Raw genomic sequence first — 15,239 nt, forward strand, 5'->3', positions numbered from 1 at the left:
AATCTGAGGCACCAGAACTCCTTCCAGGAAGGTTCCAGAGGGTGGTGATTGCTGATTGGTTCTTTTCTAGAGTTAGTCCTTTTTACAAAAGTACATGGATATGTTACTAATGTAAGGCTCTTAGCCTATTACTCTATATGTCTAACAAGATATTACTTTATTTATGTACTGGGGACTTCCATCCCGACGACTGGGAATGATTCAGGCATGTGAATCTATGAAAGATACCAATACTGGATAGCTGCAGTTACAGGTAAGTAACGCATTTCATGAAGATTATGGGAACTTAATTAGTATCCCTGTAGTTTTATTCTTTTACCCTTATTTTGGGGGATTCTCTCCCTCTGCAGCTCCTATTTTTTCTGCATCGCTTTAGAATGGTGCTAAAATCATACTTTTTTTTTTGGAGAATTAGATAAGATACCTTTTAGCTAGTAGCGTAAATCTTTCCAATACTGTAATTCATTTATTCATTGGCAACCTGCCATTTATGAGTTAAAACTATAGGTTTCCGACAAAATAACAACCTTTCATTGTCCTATTTTGCGAAGTACCAAACTGTCTTCTGTCCATTTTGTCCACTTCTGCTGTGGCCTTTAAAGCATTTCCCCTTTTAAGAAAAGCTGCATATTTATGTTGATACGTTGTTTACAGTGGGGTAGTTTTCCTCTACTAGTAGCTCGTTGTTCAAATTTGACAGGTATCTAATTTTGATTATTCTCTAATACTTTTAGCAAAAGTTATAAAGAAAGGTGATTTTTCTACAAACAGTTAACTTACATTCTGAAATGTTTCAGAAGCAGTGTCACAGGAAAGGAGGCCGCTGAAACTTGCTTTTCCATCCAGAAGTGGCAGTGAAAAGGGATTATCCAATCATAGTAAACCAAAGGCCTCAGGTAAATGATGTCCATATTGGCAAAATCATATATATCGAATGTGATAAAACGATATAACCCCTTTACTGAGGAGTTTCGGCATTATACAGGCGTCTACCCCTCCTAGTCTCCTTTCCGCACTTGTGATTGGCTGCAGTCCCTCTTAGCCCTGCCTCTTTTTAAATCTTCACATACTAGCCTACCTTCCTCCGGTGTGTGAATGTGATGTTCTCAGCAGCTCTTTGCCTGAGAAAGGTACTGCAAATATTTTTGTCCTGAGCTATCTTTTCCTGGTAGGTTACTGGTTTCCTATTGCTGATGCTTCTTTGTTGGTCATCCCCGTAAAATAACATACTTGAGCCCATTATCTCTCCATGTCTGTGTTCACTCTCTCTATTGCTCTGTTTGTGACTTCCTATCCTTCCTTTGAGAGCCATTTTACTTTCCTGGGAAGTCCCGTGAAACTCTTATCAGTAGCTCTGTTTTAGTTGTGTCTTCAGTTTCCGCCTCTACGTCCACCAAATTACAGATATGCATTCTTTTCAAAAAGCCTTGTAGCTTCCTTTCCTCTTTTCCTCTCTTTCTGTTGACCATCTACTACTTCTCAAGGCTTTTTTTGCTTTTTTTATGTTTTGATTTATATTTTATTACTGATACAGCACAGACCAAGCTAATGACCTAAAGAGTGCTGCAATACTAGTGTTAAATTCAGAATAATGTGGAGTAGGCCTTTTTTTAAAGTTAGACCTAAAATGTGGGAGGGGGAGGGTCAGTCACTCCTTGAATAGATTTTTTTCACCCCCTTACTGTAATAAAAGTGGTGGAATGCTTCGCATATCCTGATTTCAAATCGAGTGATGTTTTAGCTTCCTAGGGAGTGTTGACGTTTTTCAGGCCGATATTGTGTACCGTTGGATGTTGCTGCTTGGATGGTGATGATGCATGTTTTTACGTCAGCTTAGGCAAAGTATTATTTGATTTTCCCATCAGTGAAACTTCATACTAGACCCTTGATTTGTTTTTTCAACATGAGAGCACGGCGAGGGGGCCGCCATATGCATAATCCATAATGAATTCAACTAATCTCTCTGATGTCACATCTGGGGAGGCACTGGAGTCAAGTTAGAGCCTTGACACCACCTACTTGTGTAAGTGAGTTATTTCCACTTGGTTGGTCGAGCCTGGTTTGGAATCTTGAGATGTGAAATGTGTCTGTAGGTAGAGTATCCAACAGCATTGTTGTTACAGAAATAATTCACTCCAAGTACATATTCACTACATGATGATACAATGTTGGAAACCCTTCACTTATAATTGAGTATTTGGCAAATCTATGCTACTACTATCTAGTTCATGGGTTTTGTCTCATCACCGATGAGGTGCAAATTGACCCAAAAGAGGTAACAAACCGCAAACCTCTAATAGTCTTTGTTTTCATCGTCAAATAGGTGCCAAGCTTCTCAGGAGTTGCAAAGTTTTACAACTGTTTAGAACAGGATTTTTAGGTCGAGCTTGCAGGAAAATCACATGCGCTGTCGCTTGGCAACCTATTGTATCAAAAAAACTCTAAATAGGGGCTTTTATCCGGCCCATTAATTACATTTGTTGGCATTCATTTTGCTCTTCTTTGCTGCCCTCTAATTCGGCAGCACATTCAAGGCACCACACCACTTACAGTGCCACTTCCTTTACTTTCTGTGGCTTATTGAGCAAGTGCAAACTGACTAGCCATAATGAATGTCTGTCTGCTGCTCACGCTTTGATTGAGGTACAATTTATTTACTTATTGCAGTTTTATATAGCAAGGACTCGATTCCACCAAGAAGGTATTTGAGAACTTTATATGAGCACCAGTTACATTACCCATTAGACTTTATGGTCATGTCTTCCCATACCTAAACAAGCATTGACGTAGCCATTAGGTCTCGTCTTTGGGGCATTATCAGTGTTTTGACAGAGCTATGACCTTTGTTAACATTTTTAATATGTGTTGGATAGTATTGTGAATGTTGTACTGCATGTTTAAAAGTTATTTTATAATAAAAACGTGTTCTAACCATTTCTGGCACCTTATATATAACCTAAAAAAACATTATATACAACTGAAGTATCATAGGTTAGGTTTGCTCTATAAGCGTCGGTATTAATAATTAAGTGCCTTGGTGAGTCCAGGAAACCACCAGCTCAAATTAAGCACTGTAGGTTACAAAATGAAAAACGCTTATTAAAACAGCACAAACAATAACAGCATTCCAGTCTGTAAATAAAAGCTATATCAGAAATGCGTTTTACTTGTGCGTGTAATAAAAGCCAAAGAGCATGTAAAACATTGCGCACAAAACAACATCGCAGTTTATAAATAAAAAATATATCCGAAATGAGTTTTACTTGTGCATGTTATAATGCTTTTTAATATATCTTTAAATGGTGCTTATAAAAAGCACTCCAAAACCTTTGGGTTCAGTTTGCATTGTAAGCGCCGGTGTTGACAATTAAATGCGGTGGGAAGTGAAGGAAAACACCGGTTCAAATTAGCACTACTATAAAAAAAAAAGGAACAGATTAGGAGAAGCAGATGTCATTGGTGAAAGCTATCATGTAACAGGCAAAGATGCCGACTTTAGAGCTCGGGAACAAAGTTCAAGTCTTGGCCTTGGATCAACATCCTGTGATCCTGGGCAAATTACTGAATTTCCATGTTTGAACCAAAAATTCTTATGCCCTTAAATGGTATTTATAAAAATAAGTGTCTGTTCCATAAAGTAATATGTCCTTAAGTATTGCTTATAAAAAGCAGTCCAGAAACGCTGGGTCCAGTTTATGCTATAAGTACCAGTGTTTATAATTAAGTACTGTGGTGAGTTCCGGTAAGCACCTGCTCAAATTAGGCACTACTATAGAAAAAGTAACAGTTTAGGAAAGGCAAATGCCATTAGGGAAAAGCTATAACATAGCACTGAAAGGTGCAGACTTCGACGCCAGGGAACAAAGTTTGAGTTTTGACATTGGCCCAACATCCTGTGATCCTGGGCAAATCACTTAACCTCCACTTTTGCCCTTAAGTTATGCTCATAAAAAGAATTCCAATATTTGTAGGTCCAGTTTGCTGTGTAAGTGCCAGTGTTATTTAAATGCTGGGGTGCGTCCTGATATCCACCTACTCAAAAAAAAAGCACAGGTGGTTACAAAATCAAAGCACCATATTAAACACCGTGAAAAATAAGAATATCAAAATCTAAAAATAATAACTGTCTCAAAACCCCGAACTCTGACTTGCTCTTCCTCAGCCCCATCGGCCTTTCAGAAGCAATGTCATGCCCTGATTTGCCTAGACCCCCTGTATCCACCAACAACTTTCACTGTGGTTTCAAGATCCAGCAGGGAACTGTTGGGCTAATTAAGAAATAGAAAATATGAGTGACCGGGAGAGTGAAGGGGGAGGAATGGTGATTTTAGAGGATGAAGACTCGAGATTTTATGCGGAAGGGAAAGGAGTAACATAAGTTGAGTGGTAATATCGGTAAGGATAGAAGAAGCTACAGCATCATTACCTAGCATGGACAGAGGAGAGCACAACTGTCCTATCATGGCCGCTGACCAGTTGAAGAACAGGAATCACTGGATGGTTATTACTGCAGAGTGATTAACGGCAGAGTCAGACTGACAGCGAATGGAAGGGAGTGAGACTGACCGCTTATTACTGCAGACTGAACAAAGGAAACTGAGAACAAGTGACTGGTGTGCACTACAGATTGCATGAAGGAGGAGTAAGAGCGTGTCACATGATTCATGCACGCGGCACCAGCAGCAGGAGTGACTGATCACTACTCCAGAGTGCACAAAAAACAGACTGAGCACCAGACTGCAAAAAGCACTGAAGGGAGAAAGTGACAGATAATTACCAAGTAAGAACTGCCAAAGTCATTTCAACTGCATGCGGATCAGGGTAGCACCACTGTACAAACACCAAACACACTGCAGCAAGGTGGGAACAAAAGTATTTGAGACAAGCGAAAAGGCACAGCAGCGAAAGTGAAATCAACCGTAACATGATCCAAAACAGATGGCACCCTGCGCACCCCTGCTCGGTCCCTCACGCTGGATGTCGTGGGAGGAAACATTTACTGGAAAAGGTGGGACATGCACCGCCTTTGGCCAATTGCGTGCTTTCATTTTTGAAAGCCACACACAAAGGCCAATACAATGTGTGGAAAATCGAAACACACAGTTTTCAGAAAAGCTGGAGTGATTCCAAGAGGCCCTCTCCTAGAGCAGCGCAAGCGCCCTGTGCTTGGCTCAACCTAAAAAATTACCAGCTTTCGAGGGATGGAGGATCATCACCATGCGGGTTAAGTATCAGAATTTCTGCTTTAAGTTTTAAAGCTGCAACATACAGTTCTTCTTAGTTTACAATAGAATGTTCCCAAAAGTACCTTCGTAGAGCAGTACAACTGGTGAGTATGTGACAGCACACAAGGCAAGCACAGTGCGAAACATCGAGTTACTACTGGTCCACTGTGTAACTGGTCAGTGCACCTGGGTATGACAATCACTCGCGTAACTATAACTCCGTTATCCACCGTGCTTTAAATTCAAGTACAATGTATGAACTAAAAATATTTCCAAAACCTGTATGTATTATTTTTTTTGTGTGCAAATTTCTTTACTGTGTTTCAAGATTAACAACCACGGCTCATCACGTCATTCAAGGAATAGAAGAAAACATGGACATGATCACATCACCAATAAGTCCAATAGCAAGTGTTTTATATCCAAGTTTGCATTTCTAATATATATGGACTGCTAGGCTGTAGAGGTGGTAGTCTAGGAAACACGTGTGCCCTTCACACAGGGCAGCAGTCAACACAGTGTTTCTAACTAGTGTGATCTCCCTCAGGTATATTTTGCTCAGTTGTCAGTAAGTAGGCATGAAGGGGCCTAGTGTCACGGAGTCATGTGTGCAATGTACTTGTTGACCAATGTCCGAGAATGTTTAATACATGCGTGCCTTTTTGGTAACTGTAATAAAGAAAAAACATAACCATATTAACAATCCCACTCCCTCCACCCCGCCCTGCCTCCCTGCTAGACTGAATCAAAACTACCTGCCACCCCAACGTTGCAGATCTCTTAACCTCTTGGCTGCTAGAGGTTTTCCCCCCCTGTGCTGAAATCACAGAGTTCTCATTGTTCATGACGAGCTCAGCTCGTCATCAGCACAGCTCAACCGTGCCTCATGACGAGCTGAGCTCGTCATGAGAATCGAAGGGATTAATACCCAATCCCAATAACTACTTGTGTGTAGGGGGTGAGAAGTCCATGTAGTGCCTTAGTCTACTCTCTCCTCAAAGACAATCAACAGAGTCCTGCTGCATCTTCTCAACAAATCCTGCTGCTGAGGCCTTTGGTTTGCCCCCAATAAGGGGGGAAGAACAGGTTAACCAATTCCCTGTTCTCAATGAGTCCTCTCCTCACTTATTCTCAAACCGTGTAAACGTCACTTGGTTCAGACGAGTTCCAATTGTGCAATGCCAACTTTCATCATTCTCAGCCTCAGACTGCTGCGTACAGTCTTGTAGAAATCAAAAATCCACTTCTCAGGGGTTCCACTGATACTTAGTCCTTTTTAACTCACAAAGGAGAACTTGACACAGAAGCTGGAATATAAAAGTACATTTTTATTAACCTCAAATGAGTGAGACTACGTCACACAGAAGCCTTAGCAACTGAATGAGGCAGTCTGTTAGAATGGTCTTACTTCACGTGTTATATACTCTTTAGCCTGCCCAGGCATGTAAGGGAGTTGTACCCATTACATTCCTAAACAAATGGAAAATCTGGAGGGTCAGCAGGGGAGTAGCCTTCAGGGTTTTAGCAGGATATCGGCAAAACATTATAATTACATAGTTCACAAAGGTTAATCTGATTTAGATGGCACTGCAGGGCATGGCATGACTACATGTACAGTATCCCAACCCAAAAGGTAATCATTAAGAATGTCCCATATGTTATGTTATGTTATGCGTTTTTATTAGGCGCACAGATGCTCCAGCCAAGGAGCGTCCTGGCGCCCGACAAGGCAGCTGCACAACACAACGAAACAATAAATCAGACAAATTTAAACTAAGGGAATAAAAAAGTTTTCACCGCACGGCGAAAGGAGAGCAGATCCCCAAGGGCACGGATCGCCGGGGGAAGGGAGTTCCAAAGAACCGCCGCACGCACTTGAAAGGAGCGCCCGCCGGCCCTGCTCCGCTTAAAGCGCGGGACAACAGCCAGTTCTAAATCAGCAGATCTTAAAGCTCGGGCTGGAATGTAATGGGCCAGAAGTGTGGCAAGAATCATAGCTGGGGACCCCTTCAGAATCTTATAGGCGACACAGAGGACCTTAAACTGGATCCGCTGGGCCACCGGGAGCCAGTGCAATAAACGCAGAGTACTAGAGGTGGGGCACGATCTAGGTAATCCTACCACCGATCTTGCTGCGGCATTCTGGATCCGTTGTAGGCGCCCAATATCTGCCTGGTTCAGGCCTATCAATAGGGAGCTCGCATAATCCAGCCTAGAGATGACAGTGGCTTGGATCATGAGTTGCCTAGTGGGGGCATCAAAAAACTTGAGCACTGGACGGAGCCCGCGCAGGATGCCAAAGCAACAAGCCGCCGTACGTTTGGTATGACAAGCAAACGTAAGGGAAGGGTCCAGCCAGACCCCGAGGTTTTTAAGCTCGGCAACTGGGATGGGAGTAGGACCCAGATCCCCTGGCCACAATCTCTCTCCCCAAAGTTCCGGTTGTTTGCCAAAAATCATGACCTCGGTCTTACTAGCGTTCAGCTGGAGACAGTTGGACGTCATCCAGCCGGCGACCGCCCGCAGTCCTTGTTGGAACCTGGGGGCATCGACATCGGCATCCCCGCTGATCGTAACCGCTAGCTGGGTGTCATCGGCGTATGACACCATTGTCATACCCCATTGCCTGACAACCTCAGCTAGCGGCCTTACGTATAGATTGAACAACGTAGGACTCAGCAAGGAGCCTTGGGGGACCCCCAGGCCCAGCCGATGGTATTTGGACTGGTAAGGCGGGACGGTCACGCTAAAGGCCCGATTGGCTAAAAAGGACCGGAAGCATTGGAGAGCAATGCCGATGACACCAACCTCCTCTAAGCGACGCAGAAGGATCGGGTGCGATACGGTATCAAAGGCGGCGCTCAGGTCTAATAGCACCAGCGCCGCCGTTTGCCCCGCATCGAGCACGGAGCGAAGATGCTCCACCATATACAGCAGAGCCGTCTCCGTGCTGTGACCAGCCCTGAACCCATTCTGCGTCACATCGAGGACGTCAGCATGAAGTAGATGTTCCGAGAGGACCGCGTTGACATGCGCCTCAGTCACCTTAGCAGGCCACGGTAGGAGTGAGATTGGCCGATAACTTTCGGGCTTGCTACCATCCAAGTTAGGTTTCTTAAGGATAGGACGAACCATGGCTTGTTTCCACTTCAGTGGGACTACGCCGGATGTGAGCGACGTATTGATCAAAGAACATAGCGGTGAGGTGTCATGTACTCAACCTCCAAAAGCCGGACAAACCTTTAATTGAAAGCATAACCCATGTAATGAAGAAACATAAAAAGAAACAGTAACAGATGATGAACAAGATAAGGCATGTGCAAGGAAACTAAAAGTTAACGATGTCCTGAACATTGATTGAAATCTCAGACAAAGATCAATCAGGGAAATTGGGTTGGCTTTGCGAGATCAGTTCAGGTGAAATGGTCAGTTTCTTACAGTTCATTTCAGAGTCAAAAAGAAACCTTAGTTAATGTATACATGGACTAAGAAGGCCAGGCCACTTTATTCGCAGGATAACTTCACAGGCCTACGTGAGGGCAACACAAAATGGTGGCACAATATAAAATGGAGTCAGTCTCGAGAATTACAGAACCTCAGTCTTCCTCCTGCTCTTTTCTTTGATCCATGGGGTCATCTTCCTCCCTCCACTGCTGCCGGCGTCTCTCCGACCGTCTGGATCTCTCCACTCACCGCCACCCTTCGAGCCAGTCGTGGGCCTCCTCCAGCTTTTAAAAAAAAAACAGGTTTTTCCATCTGCCACTACTCGGAGTTTCACCGGAAACAACATGGAGTAAGGTAGTTCCCTGCGTCTAAGTTCTTTTTTCACCTCAAGAAAGCTCCTGCGAGGCTTAGTAACTGCCGCCGTGTAATCTGGGAAAAAGGACACCACCGAGTTTTGAATGCGTAGCGGCGGAGCCACTCTTGCTGATTGCAGTATAGCATCTCTGTAGCAGAAGTTAAAAATGCGGGCCAGGACGAGTCTGCGGGGCTCCCCAGGCTTGGGTTTACCCCCTGGCACCCTGTTTGGCCTTCCCACTGACAAAAAGGTGGCGAGTCCTCTGGGTTGAAGTCTAGTTTTTATGAGGTCCTCGACATAGAGATCCATGGCTGGACTCCCTCACTTTCCGGAATGCCCGTGATTCTGACTTTATTGAGGCGAGAGCACCCCTCCTGGTCATCCAGCTTCGCCACCATGAGTCTATTTTCTGCTTCTAATTGGCTAACTTTTTTAAGCAGTGTGGCCGTGTCTTTAGATAGGGATTTTGTTACGTGTTCCACCTCCGTTACCCTGGCGGTCAACTTTTGAAAGTCAGCCCTCAGGAAGGAGACGTCAGTGGAAATGGAGCCTACCGTCGATTGCACATTAGTGAGAGCAGTCATGATCTCTTCCAGCGTCACTTTACCCCCTCCCTCCCCTTCTGGTGCCTTGTCCGATACTTCGTTGCGCTACGGCAGAACAGGAAAGTCCCTTGCATATGCATATTTATCCAGCTTAACCTGAGAGGTCGTGCGTGGACCTCTGCCCCCCATCCTTGTCTGAATAATATAGCGTTGGCTGGTAGTCGCCGCCACCTGCCGTAGGACCTCACTCCACGCGCGGCCTGTCGGTTTTCCCGCCGCGCCAGAAACTTGTAGGTAGTGGGGCACCGGTCCAACACTGCCCGCACAGCAAAGGTGCACTTATTCACCACGGGCACCCTGCCAGCTCAAGCGTCCCCTGTTCAATTCTTGGTATCTTCGACCAGCGTACCCGTGCTCATACGAAACCGCAGCCTGGGGAATGTTGTTCAAGAAAGCAGTACTGCTGCCGGGAGCAGAGTCAGTAGGGTCCCCTTGGGGCAGAAGTCTGTCCTCCTACGTCTGTAGGCCGTTGCTCAGTGCTACCCCGGGCGTTGATTCACTCCCCACGTCCATTTTGAAAGTCCGGCGCCAAAACCTTCCTCCGCTACGAGGCCGCAATGGTGTGCGCTTCCAACCCCCGGCTTCTAGTCGCCTCAGGCGGGTCTTAATACTAATGGAGGCCCCGGCTTCTTCTGGGCACCCAGGTGGCTCCTCACACCAGGACGCACAAAACTGCCTCTTCTTTATTCGTTTTCCCTTCCGTTTTTGTTATTTGGCTTCAGTCTATTATTCCGGCCGCCCCTTCCTCAGCCTGCCCCGGGGCGTGCTGCGCGTTAAATCAGGCGGGAGCCGACACCATATGCGTCCCCTGCGCTCCGCTCACCGTACTTAGCATCGGGGAGTCAAGGTGGCTGTCGGGTGGTGTCTGAAGGAGATATGCGACACCCGCTTCTGGCTGGTAGTATCTTCCGAGGCCCCCGCCTAATGGATTGTTGTTCGCCGGGTCTTGTGCTCTCCCGCTGTGCCTTAATTGCAGGCTAGTCCCCGGCTGCGGCCACGTGGCTAGGCCGCTCCGTTTCCCCACACTCCTCGGTGCGCTGACAGTCTTTATCGCCTGGAAAGGACCTTTGGCGATGCCCCACTGTCTCTAGGAATGCCGTTTGAGGCAGGATAAATGAGCGGATAGTCTGGGGAATCTACGCCTCCCTCAGAGCTTCTCTAAGCTACGGCCATCTTGATTGGCTGCAAGCCACGCCCCCAGAACTACATTTTTTATTATAGCCACTCGACCCACCATGGATAGGGGGAGTCTAATCTAGCGGTCAACATGCACCTCAAGACCAGCTAGTACTGGGCCATAGTTTTGTTGTATGACTTATTCCTTATCTCTGTGGATTTCTATGCCCAAGTACTTAGTATCATCCACGGCCCACTTAAGAGGGAATTCTGCCGGTGGTGGGTTGGTCGCCCCAGTCAGTAAGAACAGCTCGGACTTAGCCCAGTTTACGCGAAGGCCAGAAAGCTCCCGAAATCTTGCTATCTCCTGCATAGGTTGAGGTGTGGGTTCCGGATAAATATTAGGATGTCGTCTGCCTATAATGACAAAAAAGAGCGCCATGCGTAAGCTGTAATCCACGATGCAGATGAGACTCTTGTAACGCCCTGACCAATAGATTCATTGCTATAATGAATAGGAGAGGCGGGCCTACAGACATCCCTGTCTAGTGTCATCTAGGGTCGGGAAGGCATCTGACAAGGCACCATTTACTTGTAACTGGGTCACTGGGCTAGAGTATAGGAGCCTCACCAATGCGATAAATGGGGGAGGGAATACCGACTTTACCTATGAAAGCCCGAAGGAAAGCCCACTCAAGAGAGTCATAGGCCTTTTCTGCATCCAACAGGGCCACTGCCGCAGGGGAGATATTGTTGAGTACTGCGAAGACTGTTCTGAGGTTGAGTGAGGTGGACCTGTTCGGAACAACCCCAGATTGTCTGATGAGATAAGCTGCTCCATTAGCAATGCCAATCGGGTCACCAGTGCCTTTGCCAAGATTTTATTATCTAAGTTAAGTAATGATAGGGAGTGATATGAAGTACAGTGTCTAGGGTCCTTAACCAGTTTCAACAGCAGTGTCAGTACTGCCTCATGAAGTGTAGGGTGTAGGATGCCAGTCTCTGTAGCCTCGTTGTATAAAGCCAAAAGGTGTGGAGCGAGCTGCTGTTTGAAGGTTTTATAGAAGGCCCCTGTCAGTCGATCAAGGCCAGGGGCCCTAGTTCCATCTAGGACATCGATGGTCTGAGTCACTTCCTCCAAGATTAGCAGTTCTCACATAAATTGCCTAGGTCCATCCGGAAGCCATTCCTTCGCAACCTCTGCGAGATATGAAGATATTGCATCCGGGTCATGAGGGTTATGAGAGGTGTATAGGTTCTGGTAGCATGCCTAAAAGCTAGCCATGATTCAGTCCCCGCCCGTTATAGTCTCCCCGCCCTCAGTTCAGAGCTCAGCCACGTAGTTCTGTGATATATTGGGGAGCAGCAGATGTGCAAGGGTCTCTCCCCATCTCCATAGCGGCATGCCTGGGCATATTTACCCCGTTTCCCTCTCTGCAAGGTCTCAGTATTCAGCCAGGAGCTCCTCCTGCCTATGCAACCAGTGGTCCTATTGATTTAAGCTCCAATCCTGTATCTCTCTCACCACCAAGCCCAGATGTGTGCAGATATCCTGCATGATCCCGACCTGCTTGGAGATGCACACTCCCCTAATGTACACCTTAAAGGCCTCCCATGACGTGGCCTGCATAGACACCGTTCCAGTGTTTATCTTAAAGTACTCAAGGACAGAGCTTTATAGCTCACTGGTCCCGCAGTGCCTCGCCATGGAACCTCCAACAGTGTTCAAGGCCACAGCCATGCTGCACCAGAAGCGTCAAGAGGACACGGTTTTGGTCCGAAAGTGTTCACGAGAGTACGGTGATCTCAGACACCCAGATGTATGCAGCAGCTGACATAAACCAATAATCCAACCTTGACCAAACCGCGTGTGGTGCCAAATAGAATGTGAAACCGGGATCAGTGGGGTGATCATGTCATCCACACGTCACGCAGTGTATAGGTGTCAGTGATATGCCAAAATATCTCCCTGGCTCATGTTTTATCTGAAGGATGCAAACTGGTGGTGTCGATTTGCAGGCAGTGTGGCATGTTGAGGTCATCGCCTATAAGTAGATGGTCTGCCTCATAACTGTGTAGTCCGGTGTAGAGATCTCAAAAGAAATCTGGGTCATCGATATTTGGGGCGTAGACATTTACCAGTAACATACTTTTAACCCCAAGTGTTCCTTGCGCCACCAGGTTTCGACCTCCTGGGTCAGAGTGGTAAGAGTGACATATAAAGGGCACTGTCCAATAGATCAGGATACAGGTGCCTCATGAGTATGAGCTTTAGCAGGAGAAATAGCGGTGTGTGCCCCAATTTTTGGCAAATACCTGCTCAGGAGGTGGGAGTGTTTCTTGAAGGAAGACTTTGATGAAGTGCCTATTAGGGTAGGACAATACTTGTTTCCCCTTGTGAGGGTTATTAATACCACGTATATCCCACGAAATGGTAGACACAGCTACTATGTTAGCCATGCTGTGCAACAGAGATGAGAAGGGGCTGCTCAAGCGTTAAGCCTATGTAATGTGTGGTCTTGTGAGTATCATGCATATATAAACGACGTGCAGTGTCATAAAAAACAATTCAACCCCCACAAAGAAAGCCCCCAACAATATTCCACCCACACCAGATTTAGAGACATCCGGCGGATCCCATTTAACCAGTGCAAGAAACAAAAACGAAACCCCAAGAAATAAAGGTTGGTGAGCACCATGAAGGTGTGGCGACTACTCAGTCAACTGCAGTCTCATAAGAACAGTAATATACTCTATTTTAATGCAGTTACTGATGTGCTGTATTGCATTGTGGAATGAGTGCCATTGTCATAATCAGCTGTTTCTTACAAATCTGCCCTAGCTTTGTCAGTTCCCACTTCTCTGGTTAAGAACAGGGATTTCATGTAGAGACATCTCGGGAGTTCCAAGACAGGCTCTCCCTTCCCCGTCCCGTCACAGTCCGGGGTCGAACGGCCCGCCCCTGGTGATCCAGCGCTAACAAATTTGAAAAAGGCCTCCTCCACCGCTGGTATAGCCAGAATTTGTACGCGTCCCCGGTACTTCACCGGCAGATGAGCCGGGTAGAGCATGGAGTACCCCACACCCAACTTAAGGAGTGCGTTTCTGACGTTGATGTATTTCTTTCTAACCTCTTTGTACAGTTGGAGTAAAGTCTGAGAACAATGAGAGCTTTGAGCCCTGGTCTTTCAAAGACCCCTTCTACCGCACCATCCTGAGCACGGTGTGTCTATCTCTATAGGTGAGATGACAGAGATGTATTGTGGTGGAGGGCCCTCGAAGGCTGCTGGCACAAGGATTGATTTGCCCGTTCCACTGCAAAGCTCGCCAAGAAGCTAGAGCGATCAAAGACCGTTATTAAGAGTTGCCCCACAAAGTCCACATGGGTTGCCCATGTTCGTTGTCTCCTCAATGCCAGAGATAAGAATGTTATTCCTTAGATGGCGCTCCTCCGAGTCTTCATTCTTGATCACCACCTGCTTTAGTATCCGCTCCATTTTCTCCTAGCGTTTTTGCATTGTGGCAGTGTTATCTTCTATGATGGAGGGTCTTTCTTCCACGGTATCAATCCAGGCTCCCGTCTGTCCATTTGCACGCCCATCTTGTCCATGCGGCCTGCTAAGGTATCGAAGCATGCCTCCATGGCGCCAAAGCCAGCCCGCAATTCAGCGATGCCGGCAGCAATGTCACAAAGGGGGACTCCCTGAGCTGAGCTCGTCATGAGCATCGAAGGGATTAATATCCAATCCCAATAACTACTTGTGTGTAGGGGGTGAGAAGTCCATGTAGTGCCTTAGTCTACTCTCTCCTCAAAGACAATCAACAGAGTCCTGCTGCATCTTCTCAACAAATCCTGCTGCTGAGGCCTTTGGTTTGCCCCCAATAAGGGGGGAAGAACAGGTTAACCAATTCCCTGTTCTCAATGAGTCCTCTCCTCACTTATTCTCAAACCGTGTAAACGTCACTTGGTTCAGACGAGTTCCAATTGTGCAATGCCAACTTTCATCATTCTCAGCCTCAGACTGCTGCGTACAGTCTTGTAGAAATCAAAAATCCACTTCTCAGGGGTTCCACTGATACTTAGTCCTTTTTAACTCACAAAGGAGAACTTGACACAGAAGCTGGAATATAAAAGTACATTTTTATTAACCTCAAATGAGTGAGACTACGTCACACAGAAGCCTTAGCAACTGAATGAGGCAGTCTGTTAGAATGGTCTTACTTCACGTGTTATATACTCTTTAGCCTGCCCAGGCATGTAAGGGAGTTGTACCCATTACATTCCTAAACAAATGGAAAATCTGGAGGGTCAGCAGGGGAGTAGCCTTCAGGGTTTTAGCAGGATATCGGCAAAACATTATAATTACATAGTTCACAAAGGTTAATCTGATTTAGATGGCACTGCAGGGCATGGCATGACTACATGTACAGTATCCCAACCCAAAAGGTAATCATTAAGAATGTCCCATATGTTATGTTATGTTATGCGTTTTT

General features: G+C 46.0%; 1 protein-coding gene across 7 annotated transcripts in view; it reads left to right on the plus strand.

Moving 5' to 3' along the window:
• The window catches only part of CYLD (CYLD lysine 63 deubiquitinase), a 516,546-nt gene that overhangs the window by 205,353 nt on the left and 295,954 nt on the right, over positions 1-15,239 (plus strand). For 4 of the 7 annotated variants that reach the window (XM_086945164.1, XM_086945163.1, XM_086945162.1 and 1 more), the window contains exon 5: positions 798-896. In XM_086945164.1, coding sequence (XP_086801290.1) covers positions 798-896 — 99 coding nt within the window. The remainder of the gene's footprint in view (positions 1-797; positions 897-15,239) is intronic. The other 3 variants (XM_086945166.1, XM_086945167.1, XM_086945165.1) reach the window with 1 other exon arrangement.

This window comes from Lissotriton vulgaris, chromosome 12 (assembly GCF_964263255.1).
Source record: "Lissotriton vulgaris chromosome 12, aLisVul1.2, whole genome shotgun sequence".
Classification (NCBI taxonomy): domain Eukaryota; kingdom Metazoa; phylum Chordata; class Amphibia; order Caudata; family Salamandridae; genus Lissotriton; species Lissotriton vulgaris.